Below are 14,825 nucleotides of genomic sequence, written 5' to 3' on the forward strand. Positions count from 1 at the left end.
CAGTTCATATGATACCAAGGATCAAAAGCTGCCATCTTTGTTCAGTAAAAAACACATGAACTGTTTTCCGGTTTAATTTTACTTAATTAACCCGCAAGACATGAGTGTAACATAGTTCTGTCAGAATGACAGGATCACGGTGATGATGGGCAGTGAACCTTAGGGATATTTGACACACCACAGTAAAGAATTAGGGCAGAAAACTGGAGTGAAAGAAAGGATAAAGACGATGGTAAATGGGTTTGGAATATATATTTAATGATCCTCATTTCGGTTTTAGAGAACCCGATAAAAAGCACTAAAAATGGATGCCTCTAAGGTTAAGCTGCTTCTGCCACAGTGTTTCTGTCTGTCTGAGATAGCAGCTCAAGGTGCCCCAGTAATTTTTGAGGGAGACGGAACGCGCAGGAGGAAACAAATGATTGCATTTGCAATGAAGCAAAGAGTCAACCTGGCTTTCTGGCATCAAGTACCAAAGGTTAATGGAGGTGGTAAGCCGGTTTGGCTTACCATCGATCTGCGTGTTAATTAACCCCTGCCGGCTCCATATCCATCATCCTGACTCCATTGTTTCTATTGTTCCACTGCACACTGCACCCCCTTTGGGGCTCCACAGATGATCCTAATCTCCTCTCCTTTTCATCGTCTGTCGCTCTCTCCTCTTTCTTCCCCGTTTCACCAGCCGCTCGTCCATCCAGCTCCTCGCATTTAAGTATTAGATCACTTGACTCTAAAGGTGTGCATTTTTCACAACCAGAGTTTTTGTTCATCTGAACTCATCGGGTGATAGCGATGTCGTTGAGAGCTCTGCGCCCGACTTGTGACAAGTGCGACGTTTCAGGATCAGCTTGATCAAAGGTGCCTCTAAGGGCTTACGGATCCCTTGATATTTCAGTTTGCCTGCACTTTCAGAGGAATCTTTGTTTCTTTGTTGCATTTATTGATTTGTAAGTGATACTACTGGAAAAAGATACTGTAATTGGCTTCAGCTTAATAGCTCCAAATGGGTGGTTGTGCTAGGGAAGGACTTAAAGCACAGACTTTTTAGTGCCTGTTCCTCTGGGAACGCGAACAGAAGCTTTTCCTTGTTTTCAAAATAAACGTTTTTTCTTTTGGGAACCATTAAATTCAAACCAAAGTCCAGTCTGAAGTATAACTTTTTCACTAGGGCAATAAAGGAGGCAAGTGGTGTTTTCTTTCCTTTTGTTTTTGTCACCATCAACTTCTGCTGTTACGACATGGACAATCCAAAAGATCCCATGAAATGAAATATATATGCGTTCAAACAATTACTGCTTGAACAGTCAGCAAAGCAAAATTATTTAGGACGTTAAGCCAATACACATCCAAATGCCCATCAAATATACATCAGTCGTGCTGTAAATACGGCTTTTTTTTTCTTCCTGTGGCTCAGGGCCAAAATCTGCTCCGGATCAAAACGGCGTCCTCCAAGATCAAGAAATACAAATTCTGTTTCAGGCTGTTTTCTCCAGGAGGACTGAAAAGTTTTTTCACTCTTAAGGATAGAGTGATGAATCAGTAATGTTAAGGTCAGTGGATGGAAAATGAAATGTAGAGGATGGCGACGGTTTTCTTCATACACAGGATAAAGTAGGACTAAAATAAAAAATAAAACTATAATGTAATAATGCATAAATACAACAAGGATCCAACAAAGAAAATGAATTTTAAGAGGCTTTATCATGCTGTTTTATAACAATGTAATCCTCATCATTTATAGATTTGCACTGAAATCATCTGTTCTATTTTTTGTTGACCTCTGGAAGGTTAAAACTCCTGGAATTCTAAAGCAATTGTATAAAAATCCAATATCCTTTTGAGTTCTGCAGAATCCAAACCTTTACAGCTGTGCTCATAGATGTGGAAAAAGTTGAGTTCTGTTGCTTCATTTCAATCATTACACTCACAGATTGCCTAGGAAAACAGACAACTAGCCCAGGCGTATCGTGTACTGCCCCCTATGGCCTTCTCAGCTTAATACCGATGGCGTTTTCTGACATCAGAGGTTCCCGTTAGGAAGGCAAAGCAGCTTATAGATGCTGGATTTTTTTTTTAAATGGCCCGTATTAAATAAACGTACCATATTTTCCCGCAGTATAGGTTGTTATGAAGTACATGTTGCAGCAGCGAAAAACTGCATGTAAAGAAGAAAGAAGCATAAACAAGCTGCATTGTAGCAAAAGTCACACTTTTAGGGGAAGTTTATTCAACATTATACAACAGACATTATATACAGACATTTTATGTTGAAAGGTCAATTATGATATTAGATTAACCTCTTGACACATGAATTTTTTTTTATGACTCAATCTCGGTCTTTTGTAACACATGCGTGGTTACAAAGTGCTTCTTGCATTCGTCAATGTCCGTCGAGGGTTTCGATCGTCGGGTCTTTACGTGAATTCAGTTTTGAGTCGTTTAAAATTTGTAGTTTGTTGAAAATGACAGTTTACACATATTTTACATAATTTACACCAAATTATTAAGTAAATCTTATGCAGTTGTGTGTGATTTCTGTAAGATGAATACACAAAGTTGTGGCTTTCCCCGACCGTTTCACGTATGTCTAACAGATTATTCATGCATGTATAATTTTTATATCGCGTATACGGCGCACATGTCACGTTCAAATTAAGTAATATAATATATAAACAGCACAATAATCACGCACGGTTCATGTTCTACTTTGATTTACGTGTTCTTTGTGTGTTTTTTTTTGTGCTACTACTGTGATTTTAATGTGGTTAATTCGTGATACATCTCTGAAAATTGCACGTAAATACCACAACTTTTCTCACTTTTTCCACGTATATTCACGTATGACACGGCCTTAAGGATTAATAGAGGGACCAGTAGGTTTTCTTTATTCCTGATCAGTATTTGTGTTCAGGCGATGCTCCCCTCAAAGTAGTTTTATAACTTTGTGATGTTTTTGGTCCACTCCAGAAAATGCTGTCTGAAAGCGAACCAAACAAGTGCTTGATTTAAAAAATAAAAATAAAAAAATTGCTCAGCCTGACTAAACTCTAAGTTTAAACAGACCCTTCAAGTGTGAAAGCAACCGCTGGTCATCCTGTATGATCATTCAAAGGTGTCCAGAAAGGCCATTTCTTTTTTTCCAAACATTTGGGACTCTTAACATGACTTAATGGACAAATCGCGACCATTTGGATTTTTGATGACATCAATCGTGTCTGTTGCCCATGAGCAGCAGCCTGAGGGGGAAGCTAACCCACTGAAACAGAACAAGGCAATGAGCCAGGATAACTATTAGGATCCACTGGGAAATAACATGCAAAGAGCTGCCTTCCAGCATGAGGGCAGACCCAGGAAAAAAAAAGAAGAAGAAAACTGTTGTGAACCTCTGCCATTTCCCTGATGGCAACCCCCCATGCACATATTTATATGTACATGAACACAAGCCACTGCGTTTGCTGTTTCAGGCTCATATAACACACCACAGCACATGGATTTTTTACTACACAACCAGTTTTGCACCCAAACACACAAACAGTAATATAATTATCATCTTGCAGCTCTCCCATGGTGCACACATACTGGAGACGTATAGTATCTCAAGTGCAAATTCACCAACTGTCGCATTCATATCTTTACCAACTGTGTCTCTGTTGTGCTCTCACACACACCAAACAATCCTCTCCCGAGGCTCACTTAGTCGAGCAGTGACATCTGTTCTTTTTTGTTGTTTTTTTTTACTGGTGCTGCATCATATGCAGCCGCGCTGGATCCGGTAAATAGTTTCATCAGTACTTTGTGTCATCGTCTCAATCTCATGGTGCAGTGGTGGGTGGTTGGAAGGATCTGGCAGTGCTAATCCAAGACAGTCTTATTTCGAGTGTCGCAATGTATGTTAAAAGTGAGTACGGCGCCTCGGGGGGCAGATTTGATTACGCATTTGAAATGAAACAGTTAACACCCTGATGACAAGCTGGAATCAAACTGGAGTGCATTCAGACTAGTAATAAAAATAATCAGTCTTTTTTTATTTTATTTGATATCAATGGAAAATTTACTCATTCTAGCTCAATGAAAAAATTTTTTTTTCTATATTTATAATCTAGTTTTATCCTAAAGACATTATTGTAGCCGGTTTAGCTCGTGCTGGTTTGCAGCGCCTTCTGTCCGTGAAACCAGTGTTCAACTCCAGGCTGCTCCCTGTTCCCTTCTCTACTTCTGTGCCGGTCCCAAGCCCGGTTGCTTTGTGAGGGTTGCGTCAGGAAGGGCATCCGTCACAAAACATAACCAAGTTTACCATGCGACTCGTTCGCTGTGGCAACCCCTGATGGGAAAAGCCGAAAGAGAAACAACATTTATCCTAAAGACATTATTGCAGGCCATATCATACTGTTTAAGGCTAATTTGTTTTTTAAAATCTATAGCATTAATTTTTTTAGTCATTTTGAAATCATTTTTTTTATGCTTGTCACTAACTGACTTAAAATTTGCCATTTGCACTTGCTTTGGCCTCAATAACTATTAACTTTGAAATATTTTAAACCTATTTCGCAGTAAAGGCCTGTTAACACCGGGACGAATTTCGTGCGCGATATTCGCCGACGTTTAACGCCTCGTGACTAAACAAAGGGCACCAATGTGAGTGTGCACACCGACGCGAAAAACGCCACGCGTAAAAGCGTCATTTTTTTAAAAACACCTGGGGTTTCTTTTTTTGGTTCGACGCTCCGCGTCAAAAACTATTCGACCAATTAGAATGGCACTTTTGCACACGTGTCTGGAGCTTCTGAAGTTACAGTAAAACACAACTTGGGAGCGCTCAAACACAAAACTGTCTTGCTGAGCACACATACGTAACGGCAAAGAAGATATACGCCAAGTAGCGTCTACACTGCCGCGAAGAAATAAGACGAAGAAGACGCACCCACTGACGGAAATTCTAAAATATCCCCGAAAACGCTCATGATACATTTTCAGCTCTTGTACCAGTCTATATAACTCCCCATGTTGTTCTCTTCTCGTAACTATGGGATGTACCCAAAATCGACGTCTTTTCCAGCATCTTTCATCATTCAACAGAACAATAATTTCTTCATTGCTGGAACTGGAGCTGGAGCTACTGGCGCTGGAAATATTCATGTTTTCTTTTTTGGATTTTGAGAAGCGCGTAAATACTTGCTCTCTTCTTCTGAGTGAAAAGCGAGTTCAAGAAGCGTGAAGTTGCGCAGCGCCACCTTGTGTACAGGGGTATTTCTGCTTTACATTAAGCGCCATCTAATGTCAGGGAATGAAATTGCATGTTCGCTCGGCTCATCGTCAGCGAAAATCGCTTGGGTGTGAACCCAAAAAACGTGTTGAAAAACGCTGGCGAATAACGTGCGCCGATATTCATCCCGGTGTGTACGGCCCTTAAGGCTATTTGTCTTGCTGGAAAATGTGTTACCTGAAGTATTTCTGACAGTAATCCTCACACTTAGAAACCAGCCATGATGAGTAACTGCAGGAAAAGTAGATTATAAACGGGGGAAGATGAATCAGCATTAAAAAGAAAATACAGACGACAAGATGATGTATCTTATATATCATACGATTTGACTTCTGTGAGACAAAAGAATCTCCAAATGAGATTTTAAACAATGTGATTGTTGGAAACTGCAGTTGTGCAAAAATAATGCTGTTGGAAATTTCTTCTAAAAAGTCTATATCCCTCACAGCTGTAAAGATTTGAATCAGACTTCTTGTAGGAACATTTTTCCTGAGCTGTCAAACTGTTTTTTTTCTGAGTCTTTATTAAGCAACATGGCAATATTCTATTGAGTTCTAGTTTTTTAGCTCCATCGTCTAATAAGTTTCATTTGGAATTAAAGGAACTAAAAGTTTTGCCTGATTGGATTGGAGACCTCCGGGGATTAACTTCCAGATAAAACAGACTAATTTGGTTAAAGTTACGATATATGTCACTGCTTCCCGTACTATCACTTACTTCTCTTATGTAATACTATACCAAATGTCTTCAACTAATCATAATTTTGTTTGAAAAGCAGCAAAACCTTAACAAAGGTCTTTACATTTTAGTTTATTTTATGACTCAAGAATAAGATCAAAGATGGTTTGTGACGGAGTCAAGCCAGTTTGCAGTAGTGGTAGAATCGAAATGACAATATTTTACTCTAACTTGCAACTTTATTAGGCACAGAGATGCTCATTAACGGAAATTTTCTAATGAGCCAATCCCTTGGCATAACTCAATGCATTTAAATGTGTAGATATGGTCAAGATGATCTGGTGCAGTTCAAACTGAGCATCAGAACGGGGAAGAAAGGTGATTGAAGTGACTTTGAACGTAGCATGGATGTTGGTGCCAAAATGGGCTGGTCTGAGTTTTTCAGAAACTGCTGATCTACTGGGATTTTCACCCACAACCATGTCTAGGGTTAACAGAGAATGGTCAAAAAAGGGAAAATTTCCAATGATCGGCAGCTCTGTGGGTGGAAATGCCTTGTTGATTCCAGAGGAGAATGCCCAGACTGATTCCAAAGTTAATAATAACTTAAATAAGAACTGGTTGAAACTCTGCAGAAGAGCATCTCTGAACGCACAACATGCCCAACCTTGAGGCAGATGGGCTACAGCAGCAGAGTAGATTTCCAATAGAAAATTGAAAAAACGTTGCCTGGTCTGATGAGTCTTAAAACACGCCTGCGCCTCACCTACCTCACCCCTACTTACCCTTACGTGTCATATAAATGTTTGCTATGACTTGTTGCTGCATGCCAGTAGAAATACATTTGTATGAAGATTTTTGCTCTATGGCTCATTGAGTCATCTAGCACCTTGATATTTCGTGCGAGCCACTTGTGTTCCCCTTTTTATTGGCCTGCAGAAAGCCCAGTTCTAGCCTTAAGGGCAGTTGTGACCTATGGGCAGATATTGGGTAGTTGCCAGTTTTGCACAGACCGATTTCATCCCAAGACAGTTTTTTTTTTGTATTAAAAAAACTTGAAATTACCAGTGACTTAAAGCTGTTTTACCATTTGTTACAAATACATATATATTCCATGGCTGATTCCTGTACCATAAGCAAAAAAAAAAAAAAAAAGGGTTTTCAAAGCAGCTGGGGAAAAAAAGCTGAGTTCCAACATTTGCACCAGTGACTCATCACAATCCCTCCAAATCAGAGCTGAGTAAAAATAACAAGCTACAAAATTAGCATTTTGATGTGAGGTATAATCTTCTTGCCCCAATCCAAACCCTTCACGCAGAAGTGGCAAGAACCCACCATGCAAACAGCCAATGAGTGAAAGTCCAGCTGTTGAAACAGTGGGGCCCTGCTGCACACATTGCTCAGAGTAAACAGGATGCTTCAATGGGGGGCATTTTCATCCAAATATAGGTTCATTGCTGAGTGTTCATTGCAAAATTGTGGCGTTTCTGGGATTAGCTTGAAGTAAACTATGAGAAGAAAAACAGCAGACAGTTTTTTAAAGTGTTGGTGTGGTTTTGCAGAGTGAACGTGAAAACAACTATACACACCATGGTATTTTGAAACAACAATACTGTTTCCTGAAGCCCTTTTTCAGTGTCTCCCTATATAGTAAGATTCTAATTTTTATTCTGTGCTTCTGTTTATTCTGTTCATTCTAAAAACATATCCTGTTGTTCGCTGTGATTCTAACCTCTCTCCCTCTGTGTTTGTCTGTCAGATAACAGCCTTTGATGAGCTCCAGGCTGACTTTAAGGTGCCGATTGATCAGGGGAATCCACTCCATGCGGTAGGTTTGACATATCCTTTTCAATTTAATTGGTTTTGTTTTCATCAGTTGCTAAACTTTATGAAAAATGCCATTTAGTTAGGAATCAAATAAAAAACTGCTGATCAGCCACAAAATAATGAAATACTTATGTACATATTAAGTAAAATTAGTCCTTCTATTCATAAATTCCTTACAAACAAGCATATTTGAATATGTACCTAAACATCAGTAATATATTAAAAAAGCTAAAAGATAGCAAACCAGTGATGTTTGCTCTTCAAATGTGATTTGACACGGGTGGTCTGGAATAAGGCCCGGTCTGTTTTGATAGGCTGCTGCTAAATTACTTACTTTTAATTGGGCTTACTGTTTACAGTTTTAACCCAACTGTCGTGTACAAGCACAGAAATACAGGTGCATGAGATTTTGAGCAGACACAAAGACTTAAGGCATTGTTTTTTTTCGGTAATTCCTATGAAACTATTCCTGCTTTGTAAACTCTGTAAGGACATTTGGAGAAAAATGGAGTTCCCCATTGTGTTTCTCCCAATCGCTCTCGAGGCACAAAGTTCTGCAGTCCTTAAACCCACACTAGCTTTTATTGACTGTCATTGTAGGCTATCTGCAAAGATTTCATGCTATGAGTACTTTTTTTTGTCTTCCTTAGCGAGTCAATCTGTTCAAATGGTCCGTCTTATCCTCAGTAATTCATGGCATTATTGACCTTGTGTTGATCTTCATGTGACAAATAGGCAAACTCAAACTAAAGATTGACAGTAAGCATGAAGAAGGTTTAAAGACCATGTCACACAGATAACACGCACGTTTTGCGAACATTGCACAGATGAAAATTGGTCATTTATATATGTGAAAAAAGGCAGAAAAGTTGTGGTCTGTACATGAAATTTTAAAAGGTGTATCACAAATGAACCATGTGTAAAACCACGAAAGAAGTACGAATAAACCGCGCAAAGAAAACGTAAATCAACGTAGAACATGAACCTTGAGTGAATATTGTGCAATTTAATATATATGCCTTTTATGAAGTAACACTAACACATGAACATTTTACATGTGTGTTGTTGTAAGAGAAAAATAAACTGCATTCACTGCTGTCTGGTAAAAAAATATATTCTTCGAAACCAGGAATCTACTCTCTTTCAACACCAAAACTTGTTGAATATCTTAATAAATCCAACTGTAGTCTAGTCGTTACATGAGAGGTTTCTACAAATTTTGGAAAACTGAACGTTTTTAATGTTGGAAAAGAGAGAGTCACTCTAGAAAATTTGAAGTATGTGTTTGTTCATATTTAATCTTAATTTATGTACAGTAGCGTAGCTAGAACATTGTAACCCTTGTGCTATCCTAGGCACTTTAACGTTGGGGGTCGGGTCATCTAGACCCACTAGACAGTGCTCTGAAGCTTTTTTCTTCAATGATTTGTGATCTTCACTGGTGTCCACGGATTACATGAAATCTTTCCACATTTATCCACCTTTGTCATGGTAGTAATAACACGTCAAAGTAAGGGTGGGGTCATCTAAGATGGCACGAGGGTTAAATAAGGGGGCAGAAAGTGGGGGCGAGGACTTTGGAAGGGTTGCAGATTAGACAGCAGCGTGAAAGGCAATGAAAGGTTAAAAAATATTTCAAGCATTTTTATTATTGATAAGGTTTTATTAATAAGTAAAACAACAATTTCCTCTTGCCAGAGTAAGGAAGCAGCATAGATTTTGTGTAAGGTGACGGCCCAGATTGGCCAGCTTATACAATACAGCAAATAATTTGAGGGGCTCAAGACTTCATTTAAAAAAATGTATTTTCTTTTTTCATGTATTGTGCTTAAAGAAGCTTATATTGATGGTTTATTAATCTTTGTGAATAATGATACAAATATTGACTCAATAAATGAGGTGCAATTGGGATGGGCTTTTTTTTTAGCAGGGCAGCTGCCCCCTTGCCCCCCCGGGAAGCTACGCCCCTGATTATAAGATTAATACATAAAAATTAGTGGTTACAATGTATTTAGTGTATTAAAAATACATTAAAAAAATCTCATTTTATTGTTTAAATCACCTTATATGCAAACAACAAGCAGTTCTGCCTTTGAGTTGTGATTTTTTATGGTTTGTTCATGTTGAATAATCACAGTACACTCTTCCGTTTGATCACTGAACAGCTAAGCACCCAAACTAAAACTCATTTTACATTTCTTTCAAAATGTGATATGCTTAAATATGATTCTGAAGCATTTTATTACAGCATAGTAGGGATTTAGGAAAAAACTGTGCTATTTGAATGGACCAATTTATTTATTAAATCTCAGCAATTAATATTAATAATAGCCAATTTGAAGCGTAATACAGCGGATTTCAGATTTGTTCTCATTTCTCCCAAAGTAAATAACAACAGCCCACCTTCTTTAATTTGTCTTTGAGACAGAATGTTATTAAATAAAGATGTCTAAATATATACCTTTATCCAAACCCATTTTTAAAATCGCATTTGAATCAGACAGAGCGGTATGTTCTTCAGCATTACAAAAGCAAATTAGGACAATTTGTGAGGTAAAGTACACATTTGGGATGGCCTGGTTTGGAAAACTGCCCGCAGTTAAGTTGTTTTAGGATGAATTTGAGCTTTAAATCCTTCCCCCTGGAGCCTTATGGACCTTCACTCTCACAGTTTGCTCTTAATAATGCAAAAGCCCACAACAAGACTTTCCACTGAAGGTGACCTTGACTTAAAAGCTTTGTCTGTAAAGTTTCTCTGAAGCACATTGATTGTTTAAATCTTTGGGGACAAGTGAAAGACAGTAAAAAATAAATATCTAAAGTGGGTGGAAGACAAGATAAAGACTGAAAGTGGGAACTTTTTTGAAGCCAACTGAAGGGATATAAGCAATAGGCTATATTTCCTTAATTACAAAAATATAATTGCAATAATTATTTATTCCAAAGGAAGAAAACAAGAGGAACCTCGATTATTATTCTTTGGGAAATAAAATTGTGATTCCCTTTCACATTAAAATATTTCACTTTTTTAAGTATTTAGTGAACTTGTGTACTACATGGATTTTGTGAAATCAGCTAAACTAACAAATGGATGAGATCAATCAGTCAAATTTCCCATTGTGTTTCATCCATGTCTCTGATTTTTTTAAGATAAAAAAATTCTATTCATGCAATTGCCATTATAATCATTTTTTTTTTGCAAAACAGATCACTTTTTAGTTAATTTTTTCTGAGATTTATCAACATTTCGTTAGTAACATGGCCCCTGGCTCCATTTCTGTGATAAAATGTTAGCAGTTACTTCCACTTTATGGCAACTGCTGTAAAACGGAAGCACATTAGCATTTGTTTTATTCACTCTTTTACAAAAATAAAATGCAAATAAAAGATCTCTATTAAGATAAACTTGGGACGGATTGGCCAACGATGAAATCCAATAGGAAGGACAAGGCGCAGGTCATCCAATTAGGAAAGTTTAAAAAACTAGAATGAACAGAACCAAAATCAGAGGAGGTTAAAAGACGCTCAGACACTAAACACAAGAAGGCCACACCTTAAAAAGCAGCTTAATGAGAATTAAATAGCAGCTGTGACTCTCACAGGAGACCTCGGAGGAGGAGAGGGCATCCAGGAGAAGTCAAAGCCTGCCAGACTGATCAAAACATACAAACTTTTTCTTCGTTTTTTTAAAAAAAGACTTGCTATTATAGCCTACCTTAAAAAAAAAGTTTAAGCAGCAACTATATCTCATTACGTTTGTGAATATGAATTTGCAGGGTAACAGACTTGTGTCAACACCATATGCTAAAAGCACATACAAAACCCTATGTTTGGTGTTTTCTTGCCCACTGCATACATAGATTATAGTTCTATAAACCTTAATCCCTCCAATTCCTCCAGGATCAAGAACATTTGAAACAAACACGTCAGTTCACGTATGCAGACACTGTCTGCACTAAACAGATTTTAGTCTACAAGCCATTAAAGAAAGCAGCTTGCTGTGCACAGCAGTGATTTCACACTTCCACACGAGCACAGATGTCCTGTGACAAAAACATATTTTAGTTTTAACTGTACTGTTGCCTTGAGTGTGTTTCTGCTTTTTTATATCTTATCGGAATGTTGTTCAGACTTAATAAATGTATCCTTTCCTTTGGGGTATTTGGTTTTGCAGCAAGGCTTTTTTTTTTGGCATTTTCTAACAAAAAGTTGGACCATACTTGCATAATGTTCCTTCTCCATTCTTAACACCTTGTCTCTCCTGCTGCTTCATGGCTGTCTCTTCCACTTATGTTCAAGACTTCCTTAAGAAATTGATTTCACGACTGCTAACATTAGCAAACCAACAAACTCTTCATCTCGAGGTGTCCTTGATCTCGGGGAAGTTAACACTAGAAAGTTTTGCTAAAGTTGCTTAGAGATTGGTCTTTCATTGACAAATTAAAAGTTTTGCTCTTTGAAATATTTTACTGAGAAATCCAACTAATTGCTTGCTAATGACTGAACAAGTGAAAGCACGGTGCATTCATGCTCCAGATGCTACAGACCAGAACACTCTTGTTTGTTTCCAGTGAAGGGGAGATGAAGCTTTACAGAGCCAGAGAACATCAAACACTTCTGTAAACACAGCTGGAATCAGCAACTCGTATAAATGAGAGGAAATAAAATTGAAATTCAGACCTTGACCGCACTTTTCGGTTGTACACAGCACTGCCTGTTAGTTATTATTTGCACGTTTCGAAGAAAAAAAACTTTGTACATATTTTCCTGCAGTGTGGTTTTATGAATTAAGGTCACGCTCCATGCATGCGGCTCCTTCACAGAAACAGAAGCAGAAGGGATGGCCTACTGTTTCAGCACTCATGCAGAGATGCCAGAAACAGCAAAGATAAGAAATGAATGACTTTTAATGTGCAGATGCCAACTTTTATTTTCATAAGCTCTAAATTTCTTGCAGCCTTTTTTTTGTTGTTGGTTTCTCAGAGCAGATGTCAGAAAATGCGAGAAATACAAGTGTCATGGGTGTCATGATCAGGCTGTGCAGAGCTTGGTGATGAGCTGACTCAGATGGGCTTCAGGAGGAGCATAACAGGATTGTTGGCCCTGAGGATGATGCTTGAAGATCCAAAGATGAGGCAAATTTACAGCAGCGAGAAAGCGCCAGATGCCAGTGAAAATAAGGTTACTTCTCCAGAAGGACAAATTACTCCAGTAACAACCTTTTCCCACTTTGGATTTGATACTACTGATGTTGATTAGTAGCCATGATGATATCATCATACATTTTTACATTAAATCTGTTAAAAAATCTGTATAACATAAATGACATTTTCTTAACATGGAATCAGTGATTAGAGTAAAATATGGCAGCTGAAGGTTTTTCATTGCTGTTTTTTTAAACACAGTTTAAACAGGGATGTTGGAAGAACTGGACTGCGATGGTTCTCTTTGCCAGTTGTATTTGCAATCCTAGAACAGATGTGGAGGCACAATGGACGAACACAACTGACATAATTGTAGGTCATGTGTTACTCGCTTATAGTATGCGCAATGAACACTGCTCCAAATGATACAGTAAATGCAAAAAAAAAATAAAAAACAAAATAAAATGTCGAAGATCAGTTGTCCCCAACCATTTTGGGTCATTGACCAGTTAATGTGATACATTGTTTTGGCAGATTGGCCTATGAGGCTAAAGTTGGCGTGTCTTTTTTCGCTTCTGGTTTCCCTTAAAAACCTAATCTGATGAAAATGCTATTTTTTTTAATTTTTTTTTTAACATCTTGTGGTTTTTTCAGATGATAATATATTTCATTTTAAATATTTTTTTTATAAAATATTTTAAAAGAAATATCTTAAAATGCATTTTTGAGTATTTCTTTATTAAAATCATTGTGAATCAGGAGCAGACAAAAACAAAAAAAATGCTGTTTGAAAAAGATTGCAGCTGGGATGTAGAGTATACAGTCGACACAACTCCGTGCTCCGCTCCATTCTGATGCATCTTCTTGTGGACAAAAAGATCCATGAACATTTCAGTTTTCCTCCTTCCAGCTGGCATCTGGCTCTAAACTGTAAGGCAGGATTGCTCTGATATTGCTCGCCAGTTTTGTTGCAGCGGTTGTAGGGGGACCGGAAGAATGCACAAGTGTAAATTAAAAAGTTCAGTTATGAGTGAAGGAAAGTGGGGGCGGGGTTGCTCCACACCAACATTCCCGCTCACAACTCAGAGGTTATTTTCTAACGTGCTACTGCCGCTCTGCAGACACTATGTTCTAGAAAATAACACAGGTTTTTTGATTTTGGTAAAAAAAAATGCATAATCATAATAAAACTAAAAACTATTTTTCACATTAAAATGGTCCAACATTTTTAAATTTCCATAAATTAGCAACTTTATTTCACTTAAGTGTTATTGAAAAACTTCTGCAGATAGTTGAAACATCTTTATGTTCGTGAATTTTGTGAAAAAAACAAACGCCAACTCCAGTCCAGTCTGACTTTTAGGGTGTGGCCAATAATTTAGCAAAATAATATCATACGACTGCCATAAATACTGGTATTTTCAGAAAATATTGTATTATGACATTATGCTGAGCAGGTTTGGTGTGTGGAAACTAATATTTTGAATAAAAAACCCTAATTTTGTCCTTTTAAGTGTGGATTTCTTCTATTTTTAAGTTCTTCAACTTTCTAACTGACTTATTTTCCACAAAGGTTTTTTGTTAACTTTTCTAGCTTGGGGCTTTCAACTTAGCTGTCAGAGCAGCCACTTTAGAAGAGCAAAAAATGTCTTGGCATGCAACAAAAATCAGTCATAGGCAGATATGGAGGAGAGAATGAAGACATTTTGTCTAAGTAAAATATTTAAAGTCAGATAGTAAATAATGACCCATGGAATGGTAATGGTGTGGGACCCCTAGATGAATTGAAATGTATTTTTTTGATCACAGGAGCTGTCTTAGTTACAAACTACTTTCCCCCCCCCCAATAAAATAATACAGGACTGGTAAAAGCCATGCCACGTCTGCTCTCTAACTATACTTGATGCATCAGA

General features: G+C 37.8%; 1 protein-coding gene across 4 annotated transcripts in view; it reads left to right on the forward strand.

Annotated features, from left to right (window-relative positions):
* LOC101155158 (protein cornichon homolog 3) overlaps positions 1 to 14,825 on the forward strand; it is a 64,723-nt gene that overhangs the window by 9,316 nt on the left and 40,582 nt on the right. For all 4 annotated transcript variants that reach the window (XR_002293168.2, XM_020714519.2, XM_011491716.3 and 1 more), the window contains exon 2: positions 7,701 to 7,769. Coding sequence is in view for 3 of the 4 variants with exons in the window: in XM_020714519.2 (XP_020570178.1) it covers positions 7,701 to 7,769 (69 nt within the window). In the remaining variant the exon portion in view is untranslated. The remainder of the gene's footprint in view (positions 1 to 7,700; positions 7,770 to 14,825) is intronic.

The sequence above is a fragment of the Oryzias latipes genome, chromosome 24, assembly GCF_002234675.1.
Source record: "Oryzias latipes chromosome 24, ASM223467v1".
Classification (NCBI taxonomy): Eukaryota; Metazoa; Chordata; class Actinopteri; order Beloniformes; family Adrianichthyidae; genus Oryzias; species Oryzias latipes.